The 14710-nt window shown below is 52.6% G+C and overlaps 1 protein-coding gene across 1 annotated transcript in view; it reads right to left on the bottom strand.

Annotated features, from left to right (window-relative positions):
* Positions 1-7717: 7717 nt before the first annotated feature.
* IQGAP3 (IQ motif containing GTPase activating protein 3) overlaps positions 7718-14710 on the bottom strand; it is an 83317-nt gene continuing 76324 nt past the window's right edge. The window contains exon 38 of the mRNA XM_075330277.1: positions 7718-9742. Coding sequence (XP_075186392.1) covers positions 9626-9742 — 117 coding nt within the window. The 3' untranslated portion in view covers positions 7718-9625. The remainder of the gene's footprint in view (positions 9743-14710) is intronic.

Below are 14710 nucleotides of genomic sequence, written 5' to 3'. Positions count from 1 at the left end.
GGGCGTGTATAAGCCCAAGAGCGGGAAAAACGGAGGGCAGAGAGATACAGGACGATATACAGGGGAGGGAACATCTCCCCAGAGAGGAGTGCCCTCCCCTCTGCTGGTCGGGCGGTGCTGTATGCAAAACATGCAGAGAAGCCAAAACCGAAACTAGGCCCAAACAGAAGCCGGGGCCTAGATTTAACAATGCGGCCGACGAGCAGGCACCTTCGGCGCGGTTCTCAGGGGAAATCCCCAGAATCGGCCGGAATTTACAGTAACGCTAAAACACATACTGTCCCCCTAATAAAAGTACCCGGGACCCCTGAAAAACGTCTCTATACTTAGCTTTGAGACGCAGGGCCATGTCCCTGGAGAGGGGGGAAATGCTCCTTCCAGCAGGGACCAGACAGGGCTGCGGATGGAGACCGGTCTTCTGCAAGCAGAGAGGACCGTGGAGGCTCCCACTTCAACCCAGAGCCTCTTAGAGGATGTGAAGGAGCGCGGCATGTGAAGGCTCCAGCCTTATAAAGTCAACCTTAACAGCACCGCCGACAGAGTGGGGTGTGAAGGGACATGCCGGGAGTCCAGACTGGACCCGCTTTTCTTCCAAATCTTTAAAATAAAATAAAAATGAGAAAAAAATATCAGAGAATGAAAGTGTGTGTATCCTGAAACACAAAGCAATGAACTGGATAGATTGTCATCCAGGGAGTGTATATAGCCCGGAGGGAGGAGCTACACGTTTGAGTGTAGTACTTTGTGTGTCCTCCGGAGGCGCTAGCTATACACCCATGGTTTGGGTCTCCCATGGAAGGAACGATAAAGAAAAGTAGGATTTTTGTGTACTCACCGTAAAATCTCTTTCTCTGAGTCTTCATTGGGGGACACAGGACCATGGGTTATGCTGCTGTCACTAGGAGGCTGACACTAAGTAAACATAAAAAAGTTAGCTCCTCCCTAGCAGCATACACCCCGAGCCGGAGGCGGGCTCAGATCAGTTGGTGCACAAGCAGTAGGAGGAGTACCAGAATCACCATACATAAACACAAGTTGTAACTAAAACAATGCAGCCGTGCAAACAAGAGGTCTATGAACATAAGACCACTGAAAAAATAGCAGGCAAATGCAATTGAATCAACCAAAAAACCAAGCAGGGTGGGTGCTGTGTCCCCCAATGAAGACTCAGAGAAAGAGATTTTACGGTGAGTACACAAAAATCCTACTTTCTCTATCGTTTCATTGGGGGACACAGGACCATGGGACGTCCAAAAGCAGTCCCTGGGTGGGAATACCGAAAAACCCGCAGAGGCAGACAACAACAACCTCCCTCGGCGGGCTTGCACTATAATTGAATGCTGCCACCCTATTACAGGTGCGCAACTGCTGCCTGCAAGACCTTTCTCCCAAAAATAGCATCTGCCGATGCTTGGGTGTGAACGTGGTAGAACCTAGTAAAGGTGTGCAGGCTAGACCAGGTGGCGGCCTTGCAGACCTGGTCGGCCGACGCCTGATGCCTAATCGCCCAAGAGGCGCCCACTGCGCGGGTAGAGTGCGCCTTTACCCCCCGCGGCGGAGACTTGTCCCGAATCCGGTAGGCCTCTGATATGGCGGAACGGATCCATCTGGCAATTGTGGCCTTGGATGCCGATTCACCCTTCTTGGGACCAGAAGGGAGAACAAACAGACCATCTGACTTACGGAACGGCGCGGTCCTGGAGACATAAATTCTAAGTGCACGCACTAGGTCCAGGGTGTGCAAGGACCTCTCCAAGCTGTGAGAGGGGCCAGGACAGAAGGATGGAAGGATGATTTCCTCGTTAAGATGGAACGGGGAGACCACCTTTGGGAGAAAAGCGGGATCTGGCCGGAGAACCGCTTTGTCCTGGTGAAAAATCAAAAAGGGGGAACGACAAGAGAGAGCTGCCAGCTCTGACGTCCTGCGAATAGAAGTGATGGCAACAAGAAACACCACCTTCCAAGACAGGTGAGACAGGGAAGATTCTCGCAAGGGCTCGAATGGGGAGCCCTGAAGTGACCCTAGGACTAGATTAAGGTCCCACGGTTCTAGAGGCCGACGGTACGGCGGTGCCAGGTGGGCTACTCCCTGGATGAAGGTCTTAACCTGTGAACGAGCGGCCAGTGGCTTCTGAAACAGGATTGATAACGCCGATATCTGGCCCTTTAGTGTTGCGAGCGAGAGACCCGCATCTAGGCCTGACTGCAAGAATGCCAACAGGGAAGGAAGGGAGAAGGCGAGAGGAGAAGAAATATTCTGCTCTTCACACCACCTGAAGAAAACTTTCCACGTGCGGTGGTAAATCTTTGATGAAGATGGCTTCCTGGCCCTAATCATTGTCTGAATCACTCTTGAGGAAAAACCAGCCTTAGCTAGAACCCAGGATTCAATGGCCAGGCCGTCAAATTTAGGACCTGTGAGTTCTGATGGAAGAGAGGCCCCTGCTGCAGGAGATCTGGACGGTCTGGAAGGCGCCACGGAGCGTCTGCGAGGAGCTGAGTTAGTTCCGCGAACCATGCTCGCCTGGGCCAGTCCGGAGCCACTAGGATGACCGGTATCCCTTCCGCCTTGATCTTCTTGAGGACCCTCGGAATTAGAGGGAGCGGAGGGAAGATGTACGGGAGACTGAACTGGCTCCATGACAGGGTGAGGGCGTCGACTCCTAAAGCCAAGCGGTCGCGGCACCGCGCTACAAAGTGCGGAACTTGACGGTTGAACCGGGAGGCCATTAGGTCCACGTCCGGAACTCCCCATCTGTCGCAGATCTGGTTGAAGACTTCCCGGTTGAGGGACCATTCTCCGGAGGCGAGGCCTTCCCTGCTGAGGAAGTCCGCCGCCCAATTGTCCACGCCTGGGATGTGTACCGCTGAGATCAGGGAGTGATGACACTCGGCCCAGTGCAATATCTTCTTGACTTCTCGCATCGCCCCGACACTTCTTGTGCTGCCTTGGTGGTTGATGTACGCCACCGCCGTCGCATTGTCCGACTGGATCCTGACCGGGCAACCCTGTACTAGGTGCCGAAACTGCTGCAAGGCTAGCCGGATGGCTCTTATCTTCAAAATGTTGATCTGGAGACAACTCTCTCTCGGTGACCATCGGCCCTGCGCTGTGTGATGTCGAAACACTGCTCCCCAGCCCTGGAGATTGGCGTCGGTGGTCACTATCTTCCAGTGGAGCGGGAGGAAAGACCTCCCTGATGCGAGGTTGCGCTGATTGAGCCACCAACGGAGGGAGTTGCGGGTCTCCGGCGAAAGATGAAACCTGCGGTCCAGAGAAAAGGGAGATCTGTCCCACTTCTTCAGCAAGGCCAGCTGGAGTGGCCGGAGATGGAACTGTGCAAAGGGTACCGCTTCCATCGCCGCCACCATACGACCGAGGACTCGCATGCCGAACCTGATGGACACTTGGCGCTGACGCTGAAGAGCGCGGAGTCCTCGTTGTAGGGAGGAGATCTTCTCCTGTGTGAGGAAAACTCGCCCTTGGATGGTATCGAATACCATGCCTAAAAAGGTGATCCGACGGGCCGGGATCAGAGAGGACTTCTTCCGATTTATCAGCCACCCTAACCGTGAAAGGGTGTCGATCGTGACCTGAACCCCGAGACGACAGTCCTCGAAAGAAGACAACATATCGTCCAAGTACGGGATGACCATGACACCCCTGGCATGCAGGACGGACATGGCAGCAGCCATGATCTTCGTAAAGACCCTGGGTGCGGATGCGAGGCCGAAGGGAAGAGCTGTGAACTGGAAGTGATCTTCCGCTATCGCAAAACGGAGGAACTGTTGGTGAGAGGTGGCTATCGGGACGTGAAGATAGGCGTCTTGAATATCCAGCGATGCCAGGAATTCGCCTACCTCCATGGACGCGATGACGGACCGGAGTGACTCCATTCGAAACGGCCGAGGTCTCACCGACCTGTTCAGAAGCTTTAGGTCGAGGACGGGACGGACAGAGCCGTCCTTTTTGGGGACCACGAAAAGGTTGGAATAGAACCCCTTGAAACGCTCTGCGGGAGGGACTGGTACCACGACTCCGGTTCGGAGGAGGGAGTCTATGGAGTGAAAGAACGCGCGAGCCCGCGCGGTAGACTCGGGAGGGCGAGATAGGAAAAAACGTCTCGGTGGCTTTGCCTCGAATTCTATTTTGTAGCCTGATGTGATGATCTCTCTGACCCAGGCATCGGCGGTCAGGGGGATCCACACATGCTGAAAACGAGACAGGCGCCCTCCCACAAGTCTGGCGCTGTTGCGCGCCGACCGCGAGTCACTTGGAGGAACGACGGCGGTAACCAGAAGAGGATCTCGTGGACTGGCGGGGGCGTGAACGCCAGGCGGGATTGGTCTTGAATGACGGGGTCTTCCTGTCTCTCGGAGGAGAGCGGCTTTTCCGCGGCTGGGGATTGGAGCTGAAGCTGCGAAAGGACCGGAAACGAGCGGTGGAGCGCCGATTCTGGAAGCGCTTGGGGCGCAATTGGGGGAGAGATGTACTCTTTCCTCCCGTTGCATCGGAGATCAGCTGGTCCAGCCTATCTCCGAAGAGACGCTCCCCTAGGAAGGGCAGGGAAGTTAGTGACTTCTTAGAGGCCGCATCCGCGTTCCAGGAGCGGAGCCAAAGGGCTCGACGGATGGCCACATTGTTGCTGGCGGCCTGGGTCGCGCAACTTGCAGACGCCAGGGCTGCATTGAGCAAGTACTCACCGGCGAGGGAAATCTGCGAGGCGATGGGAACCAGGTCCGGATTGGTAGGAATGGCGCGGAGACCGCCGCGTAGCGTGTCCGCCCAGGACATCAGGGCCTTCGCCACCCAAACCGAGGCGAAGGCCGGAGAGAGGGATGAGCCCGCTGCCTCGAAGGCGGAACGGGCCAACCTGTCAATAGTACGGTCCGTAGGATCTTTGAGAGACGTACCGTTAGTGAGTGGAAGGACTGTGTGAGAAGACAGGCGGGAGACTGGGGGGCCAACCACAGGGGAACCTGCCCAATCCTTTCGAAGACCCTCAGGAAAGGGATAATGCAAATCGATGGACTTACCGCTGGTAAATACCCTGTCCGGCTGTTGCCTGTGGCTGCGCAGTAACTCAGCGAATTCTGGATGTCCGCTGAATGTGTTCTGGGCCCGCTTCACCCGCTTAAAGGAGACCTGGGTGCTCTGGGAGGAGACTGGGTCCACCTGTACCTTCAAGGTCTGGTTTACTGCTTCTATCAGGCTATTTACCATGTGCCGAATATCGGCCGCCTGCTCTGAGTCCTGTAGGGGTACCGCATCGGAATCATCCTCGGAGCAGTCAGAAGCCTCCCTGGAGGACTGACGGTCTGGACCTGGGGATGAAGGTGAAACCTGGGAAGAGTCTGAGGACGAGACCCGGCGGGTCCGTTTCTGAGCAGCAGAGGAGGACCCTGCAACGGGGCTCACCTGCTCCGGGGGCAATTGCGCCGGGTCTGCGGGAATCTGGGCGAGCGTCGGCAGCAGGCGTAGAGCTTGCGCGATGGTCCGAGAAGCCTCAGAGAGGGAATCTACGGACTGGGACAGGGACGCTAGCCAGTCGGGGGGGGGGCGGGACGCAGGGCCCTGCAGCATATGGCGCTGTGGCGTCTGCGGTATCAGAAGCGTCGGCCGCGGAGTCCTGCGGAGGCTGCGCGTCTGTAGAACAGACGGAGCATAGTGGGGCGTCCTGACCCTGGGAAAATTTGGAGCTGCAGGAGGAGCATGCAAAAAATAGTGCAAAGGGGGCCTGCTTGGATTGGGTGGGCTTAGCCTTAGGCATGGTGCACACAGGTACTCTCCCTGGTGGCTGCTAGGAAGGAGACAGGAGAGGGTTAACTCGTCCCTAAACTCAGAGAATGCTACCTAGTGAGGGCTACTCCTTAGGAGCAGAGCTTACCCAGGTCCTGCGTGCTGCCCACCAGTCCAGAAGTGGAGTCCAGGAATGAGCTGGCCAGAAAACTCAGAACGCCGGCGTGCTGCAGCCTCAGGGGACCAGAGGCAGGCTAAAATGGAGAGGGGACGCTGGAGGAGGCTGGGGGAGGAGCAGGATTCCGGCGCGAAAAGTCTGGAGGATTCACAGCCCCCACCATCTGCCAGGAGGCAGAGCAGTGGGAGGTACAGAGGGAGACGACCGGCGGCCAATAGCATGCAGCGGGGGCGTGGCTAGGACGCAGGAGCGACTAGGCCGAAGCCGGGGACTAAATTTATGGAGGGGGCCGGGGGAAAGAGCAGGGAAGTCGGATCCTACCTGCAATCGGCGGCGTCGGCTCAGCGATGGATGCGGTGCAGGCAGAGCTCCCTGGCCCTGCCTGTGAACAGCGCTGCTCGTCCAGGAAGGCTCCGGGGGAGAGCGTGCTGAAGGCAGGGTAGTAGGCATCATGATGGAGGTAGACAGCCCCCTATCAGGAGAAGGCAGCATGACAGGGCCCCATCTATCACAAACGCTGCTGAGGTTCCATCCCTGCTGTATTCCCCTGTACCCCCTTTGGGGTGATACCTCAGGGCGAATCAGGGGTGCCCACAAAACAACCTGCCCACACGCGCACCCCCGGGAGTGGTACCACGGGGACGGGCGGGGGAGAGGGCCCCGAAGTCTCAAGCCCCTGCGACCCTGGGGAGCGGTACCCACGGGGCTGCGGAGAATGAGTGAAGCGAATACCTGCAGAGAAGAAGACGACAGGTATGAGAGCGATGAGCGGCGCCGAAATAAAATAAAAAAGCGCAAAAACATACATGGCTGAGGGGGGCCGAGACGGCCCACATCAGCCTCCTACGACACTAAGCTAAAAACTGATCTGAGCCCGCCTCCGGCTCGGGGTGTATGCTGCTAGGGAGGAGCTAACTTTTTTATGTTTACTTAGTGTCAGCCTCCTAGTGACAGCAGCATAACCCATGGTCCTGTGTCCCCCAATGAAACGATAGAGAAATGTAATTTACCCTCTCACTGTATATGCTGTGATACTATGTCATGATATGTATATTTCCCTGTCATTTATTTTGTATAATATGTCATGTAACTTTTCCCTGGTTGTATTAGTTGTAATTCATGTATTTCCTTGGGGGAGCTACTGGTCTCAATGTGTCTCTCTCATACAATTGCAGTCTTGGCATCTAATGTGATTATGTAAATAGCCTGTAGTCTTCTATCCAGAGTTGTGTATCTAGTCTGTAATTGCATTGGCCAGTGAAGGAATAGTCATTGTTCTGCACAGCAGGGGATCCCTTCATCTACTGTGGCTGGCAGACATATAGGAGCCCTGTGATGGACCAAACCATTGATGATAGGATGTGTGACCCCTACCCCCTGAACATGGTGGGCTGGTCAAGGAGCACAGACAATGCATTTCCCTTTTTGTAACTTCAGAGTGAGCTGAAACTTGGAAGAAGGAGCTCCCAGCCTGGGTGGCTGTGGACACGGACGGAGCTAGGCCTGTGTGGCGGCCCGTGGGATTGTGTGGAACTCTTTGGACTACTGTAAGGACGATTGCTTTGTTATCCGGTCCGAGGATTGTCGGGAAGGGCCCCCGAATCTGTTTTACGTGGACTTATCGTGTGCTGTTTCAGTGTTCTTGTGAATAAACCTGTTGGATCGTCCCTCGGCCTCGTCCATCCTTTGCTCTGTTGTACACTCCCGTCACAATCAGTAATGTAATGTCTGTGCAGTAATACATTTCTGTGAAGTTTACCATGACGCACACATCAGCATTTATAGAATAATTAAGCTTTATTAAAATGAATAACAAAATTCAAGACAATCCTGGTGAATCTGTGATATAAAAAGGATGCCATTCCCCCAAATACAGAGAAGTGGCAGCCGGTCTGTGACTACAGGGTCCGGACACTGGAAAAGGGTGGCATTACATGAGGGTGAATAGTATGGGGGTATAAATATATTGGGGGTGAGGGACAGAAAACAGACATATACACAGAGCTACAACTAGACATTTACAATGGAAATTTCTGCAGACATGATGGAGAAACATGGTTAGGGTCGGTTGTAACCATTACATATTCTGTTGAGGGCAGAAGTTCAGCTCTCGAGTGTCTAACCTAACACTATACATGAGGAAATGCTGGGAGTTTTAGTGCTTCAGCAGCTAGCATAGGCTCAATTTTAGTCCAATCTATAAAATATACAGATAGTTTTAGGTCTTCACAGCTGAGGACAAGATGCAGAACATTAAATCCCAGCCCTCTCACACTCTGAAAATAAGATTTTTCCTGACTGTAGCCACCACTAGGGGGCCCTTCCCGTATACTGTTCATATATTGAATTCAATAGTAAAAAACTGTATACAATAAGCGCCCCCTAGTGGTCGCAGGCAGGAGCTGTAAGAAAAAGTGCGAGTAAAAAGATACTGTATATTAGGAAATCCATCAGCATTCAATTTCGGACTGGACTTATTGAAACGCCTTCCATGTGCCCACACACTTTGGTAGTGCTCCGTCCTCATGATGAGGTATTGGTGGCGGTTCAACACTCAGAACCTCACTGTTCAGCTAATTTTGGACCCATGTGCTGCATTTCCTGCACAGTGCCATCCTTTAGAAGTGGCTGTGCTCGGTACTGCACCTCAATGTCAAAGCACAGCCAATCCCAAAGTATAGCAGTGTGCCTGGTACACAACAAAGGAGCTTGTTTCTGCAGGGATGCTGGGAATCATTTCCTTAGCATAGGCTCCATTGAGGATAGGCCAGTTCTTGCACTTATTTTATTCCCACTGATTCCTGTATAATTCGTTTTTTTTTAAATCCGCCATACATTTCCAGAGGTAACACCCTTTTGATTCAGTTCTGAGTGTTCTGGTCTGTATGAAGGGGGTGTGGCTCACAGGGTGACAATGCAGAACAGCTCAAAAACCTGCCCCCGAGGATCCTGGTAAACACTATAACAATTAGTATCTCTGGAACAATATGGCAGATTTAAGGAAAAAAAAAAATTACTCAGGAGAGCAGTGGCAATAAATGAAGGGCAAAAGACGGCTACTTTTTACCTGGTAACAAGTCCCCTTTAAATACCGCTCAGTGATTCTAGTGTTCTAAGTTACCCCAAACTCAACCATTCTCTCTTGGCATTGCAATCTTTGGAGAAAGTAAAGGGGGTCTATAAACCGGTAAAAGAAAAGAGCGAGTGTGATAAATAAGAATAAGTGCAGAAAACAGTTATAAGGCAAGACCAGAGGGTGGTCCTAGGTGACTCTCCGTCATCATGGAGGTCTCTTCCTTCATCAATCTAGGCCTCTACGACTCAAGATCAGTGCATTGTCTAGTAAAAGCACAATATTGCACAAATCATTGAAAGAAATCGGCTTGGTGTATAGTGATGACATGATTTGTTCTTTCCCGCATTGGCACAAGGCAGTTGTGCAAAGTTCTAAGCCTAAGAAAGGCGTGGAGGCCAATAACAAAATCAGTTTTATAATGTTTCCACAGAAACAAAGCAGCATTGAGGTTAGATTAATAAATCTGCAGCATTGATATTAACTAGCAAGCGAACATGATTCATGTACGGAGGTACTGTGGTTACATAGGCTGCAGTTTCCCTTTTGACCAGTAGAGGGCGGTTATCGAACATCACAGCAGCGTATGGAGGTGTAGTGCTCAGTGGAGGAGTGAAGACTTGCCAGAGATTGCTCAGGTCTTACGGAAGAACTTCTTGTTTAGCAGGAAGATGAGCAGATTTACATTAATCTTGGCTTTATCAAACATCTTCATCACCGCCACGCCCTCATACTGCAGCTGGAGAAGATCCTGGAGTGAAGAGGTAACAGAGAAGGATTATAGAGGGTTAAAATATTTCAATTAGTTTCCCGACACCAAGTATATTTCCTGAAAAGGGATAAGGAACTAATGACAAGCTTAAAGGAGTCTTGACACTTGATAAATATATGTAATTTTTTTACCTTATGTAAAAGTCGCTGTTCTCCTGAATCTGGCAAGGTTTTCCTTTTGTTCCTGTGTAGCTCCATTTTTGAGATATGGAGTCCTGTTAATTGTAAGCAAATCTAGTAGAGCAAGCAAAGTGGGCGTGGTCTTCAGGAAGAGGTTTCCAGAGAAGAGTTGAGGACCACGCCCACCCAACATAGAATGGGGAGATTTACATACAGGGAAGACGGGGGCCATATCTCAGGAATAGAGAGGCGCAGGAGGAAACAGAAAACATTGCCGGATTCAGGAGGACGAAGGGAATTTTGTTACTTACCGTAAATTCCTTTTCTTCTAGCTCTTATTGGGAGACCCAGACGATTGGGGTATAGCTACTGCCCTCTGGAGGCCACACAAAGCACTACATCAAAAGTGCAAGGCCCCTCCCCCTCTGGCTATACCCCCCCGTGGTATCACGGGTTCTCCAGTTTTAGTGCCAAAGCAAGAAGGAGGAAGCCAATAACTGGTTTAAACAAATTAACTCCGAATAACATCGGAGAACTGAAAAAACCGTTCAACATGAACAACATGTGTACCCGCAAACAACAAAAAAACATCCCGAAGGACAACAGGGCGGGTGCTGGGTCTCCCAATAAGAGCTAGAAGAAAAGGAATTTACGGTAAGTAACAAAATTCCCTTCTTCTTCAGCGCTCTATTGGGAGACCCAGACGATTGGGACGTCCAAAAGCTGTCCCTGGGTGGGTAAAGAAATACCTCATGTTAGAGCTGCAAAACAGCCCTCCCCTACAGGGGTGTCACTGCCGCCTGCAGGACTCTTCTACCTAAGCTGGCATCCGCCGAAGCATAGGTATGCACCTGATAATGCTTGGTGAAAGTGTGCAGACTGGACCAGGTAGCTGCCTGGCACACCTGTTGAGCCGAAGCCTGGTGACGAAATGCCCAGGACGCACCCACGGCTCTGGTTGAGTGGGCTTTTAGCCCTGAAGGAACCGGAAGCCCCGCAGAACGGTAGGCCTCTAGAATTGGTTCTTTGATCCATCGAGCCAGGGTGGCTTTAGAAGCCTGCAACCCCTTGCGCGGACCAGCGACAAGGACAAAAAGTGCATCGGCACGGCGCATGGGCGCCGTTCGGGAAATGTAGATTCTGAGTGCTCTCACCAGATCTAGCAAACGTAAGTCCTTTTCATACCGGTGAACCGGATGAGGACAAAAAGAAGGCAAGGATATATCCTGATTAAGATGAAAAGAGGATACGACCTTAGGGAGAAACTCCGGAATAGGGCGCAGCACTACCTTGTCCTGGTGGAACACCAGGAAGGGAGCCTTGGATGACAGAGCTGCCAGCTCAGACACTCGCCGAAGCGATGTGATCGCAACAAGAAACGCCACTTTCTGTGACAGCCGAGAAAAGGAAACTTCCTTCAGAGGCTCGAAGGGCGGCTTCTGGAGAGCAACTAGTACCCTGTTCAGATCCCATGGATCTAACGGCCGCTTGTACGGGGGCACAATATGACAGACCCCCTGCAGGAACGTGCGCACCTTAGGAAGACGTGCTAGACGCTTCTGAAAAAACACGGATAGTGCCGAAACTTGCCCTTTAAGGGAGCTGAGCGACAAGCCCTTTTCTAACCCCGATTGCAGGAAGGAAAGAAACTTGGGCAATGCAAATGGCCAGGGAGACACTCCCTGAGCAGAGCACCAGGACAAGAAAATCTTCCACGTTCTGTGGTAGATCTTAGCCGAATTCGACTTTCTAGCTTGTCTCATTGTGGCAACGACTCCCTGAGATAATCCAGCAGATGCTAGGATCCAGGACTCAATGGCCACACAGTCAGGTTCAGGGCCGCAGAATTCTGATGGAAAAACGGCCCTTGGGACAGTAAGTCTGGTCGGTCTGGCAGTGACCACGGTCGACCGATCGTGAGATGCCACAGATCCGGATACCACGACCTCCTCGGCCAGTCTGGAGCGACGAGTATGACGCGGCTGCACTCGGATCTGATCTTGCGTAGCACTCTGAGCAAGAGCGCCAGAGGCGGAAACACGTATGGGAGCTGAAACTGCGACCAATCTTGAACCAAGGCGTCTGCCGCCAGAGCTCTTTGATCGCGCGACCTCGCCATGAATGCCGAGACCTTGTTGTTGTGCCGGGATGCCATTAGGTCGACGTCCGGCACTCCCCAGCGGCGACAGATTTCCTGAAACACGTCCGGGTGAAGGGACCATTCCCCTGCGTCCATGCCCTGGCGACTGAGGAAGTCTGCTTCCCAGTTTTCCACGCCTGGGATGTGAACCGCGGATATGGTGGATGCTCTGTCCTCCACCCACATTAGAATGCGCCGGACTTCTTGGAAGGCTTGCCGACTGCGCGTCCCTCCTTGGTGGTTGATGTATGCCACCGCTGTGGAGTTGTCCGATTGGATTCGGATCTGCTTTCCTTCCAGCCACTGTTGGAAGGCCAGTAGAGCAAGATACACTGCTCTGATCTCCAGAACATTGATCTGAAGGGTGGACTCCTGCGGAGTCCACGTCCCCTGAGCCCTGTGGTGGAGAAATACTGCTCCCCACCCTGACAGACTCGCATCTGTCGTGACTACTGCCCAGGATGGGGGCAGGAAGGATCTTCCCTGAGACAATGAGGTGGGAAGGAGCCACCATTGTAGGGAGTCCTTGGCCGTCTGGGAAAGCGAGACTTTCCTGTCCAGGGACGTTGACTTCCCGTCCCATTGGCGGAGAATGTCCCATTGAAGTGGGCGCAGATGAAACTGCGCAAAGGGAACTGCTTCCATGGCTGCCACCATCTTCCCTAGGAAATGCATGAGGCGCCGCAAGGGATGCAACTGGCCCTGCAGAAGAGATTGCACCCCTGTCTGTAGTGACCGCTGCTTGTCCAGCGGAAGCTTCACTATCGCTGCTAGAGTATGAAACTCCATGCCAAGATACGTTAGTGATTGAGTCGGTGATAGGATCGACTTTGGAAAGTTGATGATCCATCCGAAAGACTGTAGGGTCTCCAGCGTAGCATTCAGGCTGTGCTGACATGCCTCTTGAGAGGGAGCTTTGACCAGTAAATCGTCTAGGTAAGGGATCACCGAGTGTCCCTGAGAGTGCAAGACTGCTACCACCGCCGCCATGACCTTGGTGAAGACCCGTGGGGCTGTCGCCAGACCAAATGGCAGAGCTACGAACTGAAAATGGTCGTCTCCTATCACAAAACGTAGAAAACGTTGATGTTCTGTAGCAATTGGCACGTGGAGATAAGCATCTTTGATGTCTATTGAGGCAAGGAAGTCTCCTCTGGACATTGAGGCAATGACAGAACGCAGGGTTTCCATCCGGAACTTCCTGGCGTGCACATGTTTGTTGAGCCGTTTTAGGTCCAGAACAGGACGGAACGAGCCGTCCTTTTTTGGAACCACAAAGAGATTGGAGTAAAACCCTTGCCCTTGTTCCTGAGGAGGGACTGGGATCACCACTCCTTCCGCTCTTAGGGAGTCCACCGCCTGCAGCAGAGCATCTGCTCGGTCTGGATGTGGTGAGGTTCTGAAGAACCGAGCTGGAGGACGAGAATTGAACTCGATTCTGTACCCGCGAGACAAAATGTCCGTCACCCACCGGTCTTTGACCTGTGACATCCAAATGCCGGAAAAGCGGGAGAGCCTGCCCCCGACCGGCGATGCGGAGGGAGGGGGCTGGAAGTCATGAGGTAGCCGCTTTGGAAGCGGTACCTCCATTTGCTTTCTTGGGGCGCGTGTGAGCCCGCCACGAATCTGAGTTTCTTTGCGTCCTCTGAGTCCCTTTGGACGAGGTAAATGGTGTCTTGCCCGAACCTCGAAAGGACTGAAACCTCTGCTGCCACTTTTTCTGCTGAGGTTTGGTTGTTCTGGGTTGTGGTAAAGAGGAGTCTTTACCCTTGGACTGCTTAATGATATCAGCCAATGGCTCGCCAAACAGTCTATCTCTAGATAAAGGCAAACTGGTTAAACATTTTTTGGAACCAGCATCTGCTTTCCAGTCCTTTAACCACAAGGCTCTGCGCAAAACTACCGAATTGGCAGACGCCATTGAGGTGCGGCTGGTAGATTCTAGGACCGCATTGATAGCGTAAGACGCAAACGCCGACATCTGCGTGGTAAGGTGCGCCACTTGCGGCACTGCTGGATGTATGATAGCATCCACTTTTGCTAAGCCAGCTGAAATAGCCTGGAGTGCCCATACGGCTGCGAATGCCGGAGCAAACGACGCGCCGATAGCTTCATAGACAGATTTTAACCAAAGGTCCATCTGTCTGTCATTGGCATCTTTAAGTGAAGCGCCATCCTCCACTGCAACTATAGACCTAGCTGCGAGTTTGGAAATCGGGGGGTCTACCTTTGGACACTGTGTCCAGCGCTTGACCACCTCAGGGGGGAAAGGGAAACGCGTATCTTTAGATCGTTTAGAGAAACGCCTTTCTGGGTGAGCGTCGTGCTTCTGGATTGATTCTCTGAAGTCAGCGTGATCCAACAAAGCACTCAATTTACGCTTGGGATAAAGGAAACGAAACTTCTCCTGCTCCGCAGCCGCCTCTTCTGCTGAAGGGGCTGGGGGAGAAATATCCAACAGCCTATTGATGGCTGAGATAAGGTCGTTTACCATGGCATCCCCATCAGGGGTATCCAGGTTGAGAGGGATTCCAGGAATGGATTCCTGATCACTCTCATCAGACACATCACAGGGAGACTGATTGCGCTGAGACCCTGAGCAGTGTGATGACGTCGAGGGTCTTTCCCAGCGAGCTCGCTTAGGGTGGCTGGGGCTATCATCTGAGTCATAATCCTCGGCCTGTGAAG

Source organism: Anomaloglossus baeobatrachus, chromosome 12 (genome assembly GCF_048569485.1).
Source record: "Anomaloglossus baeobatrachus isolate aAnoBae1 chromosome 12, aAnoBae1.hap1, whole genome shotgun sequence".
NCBI classification, from domain to species: Eukaryota; Metazoa; Chordata; class Amphibia; order Anura; family Aromobatidae; genus Anomaloglossus; species Anomaloglossus baeobatrachus.
This window is presented reverse-complemented; position numbering and strand designations above follow the sequence as displayed.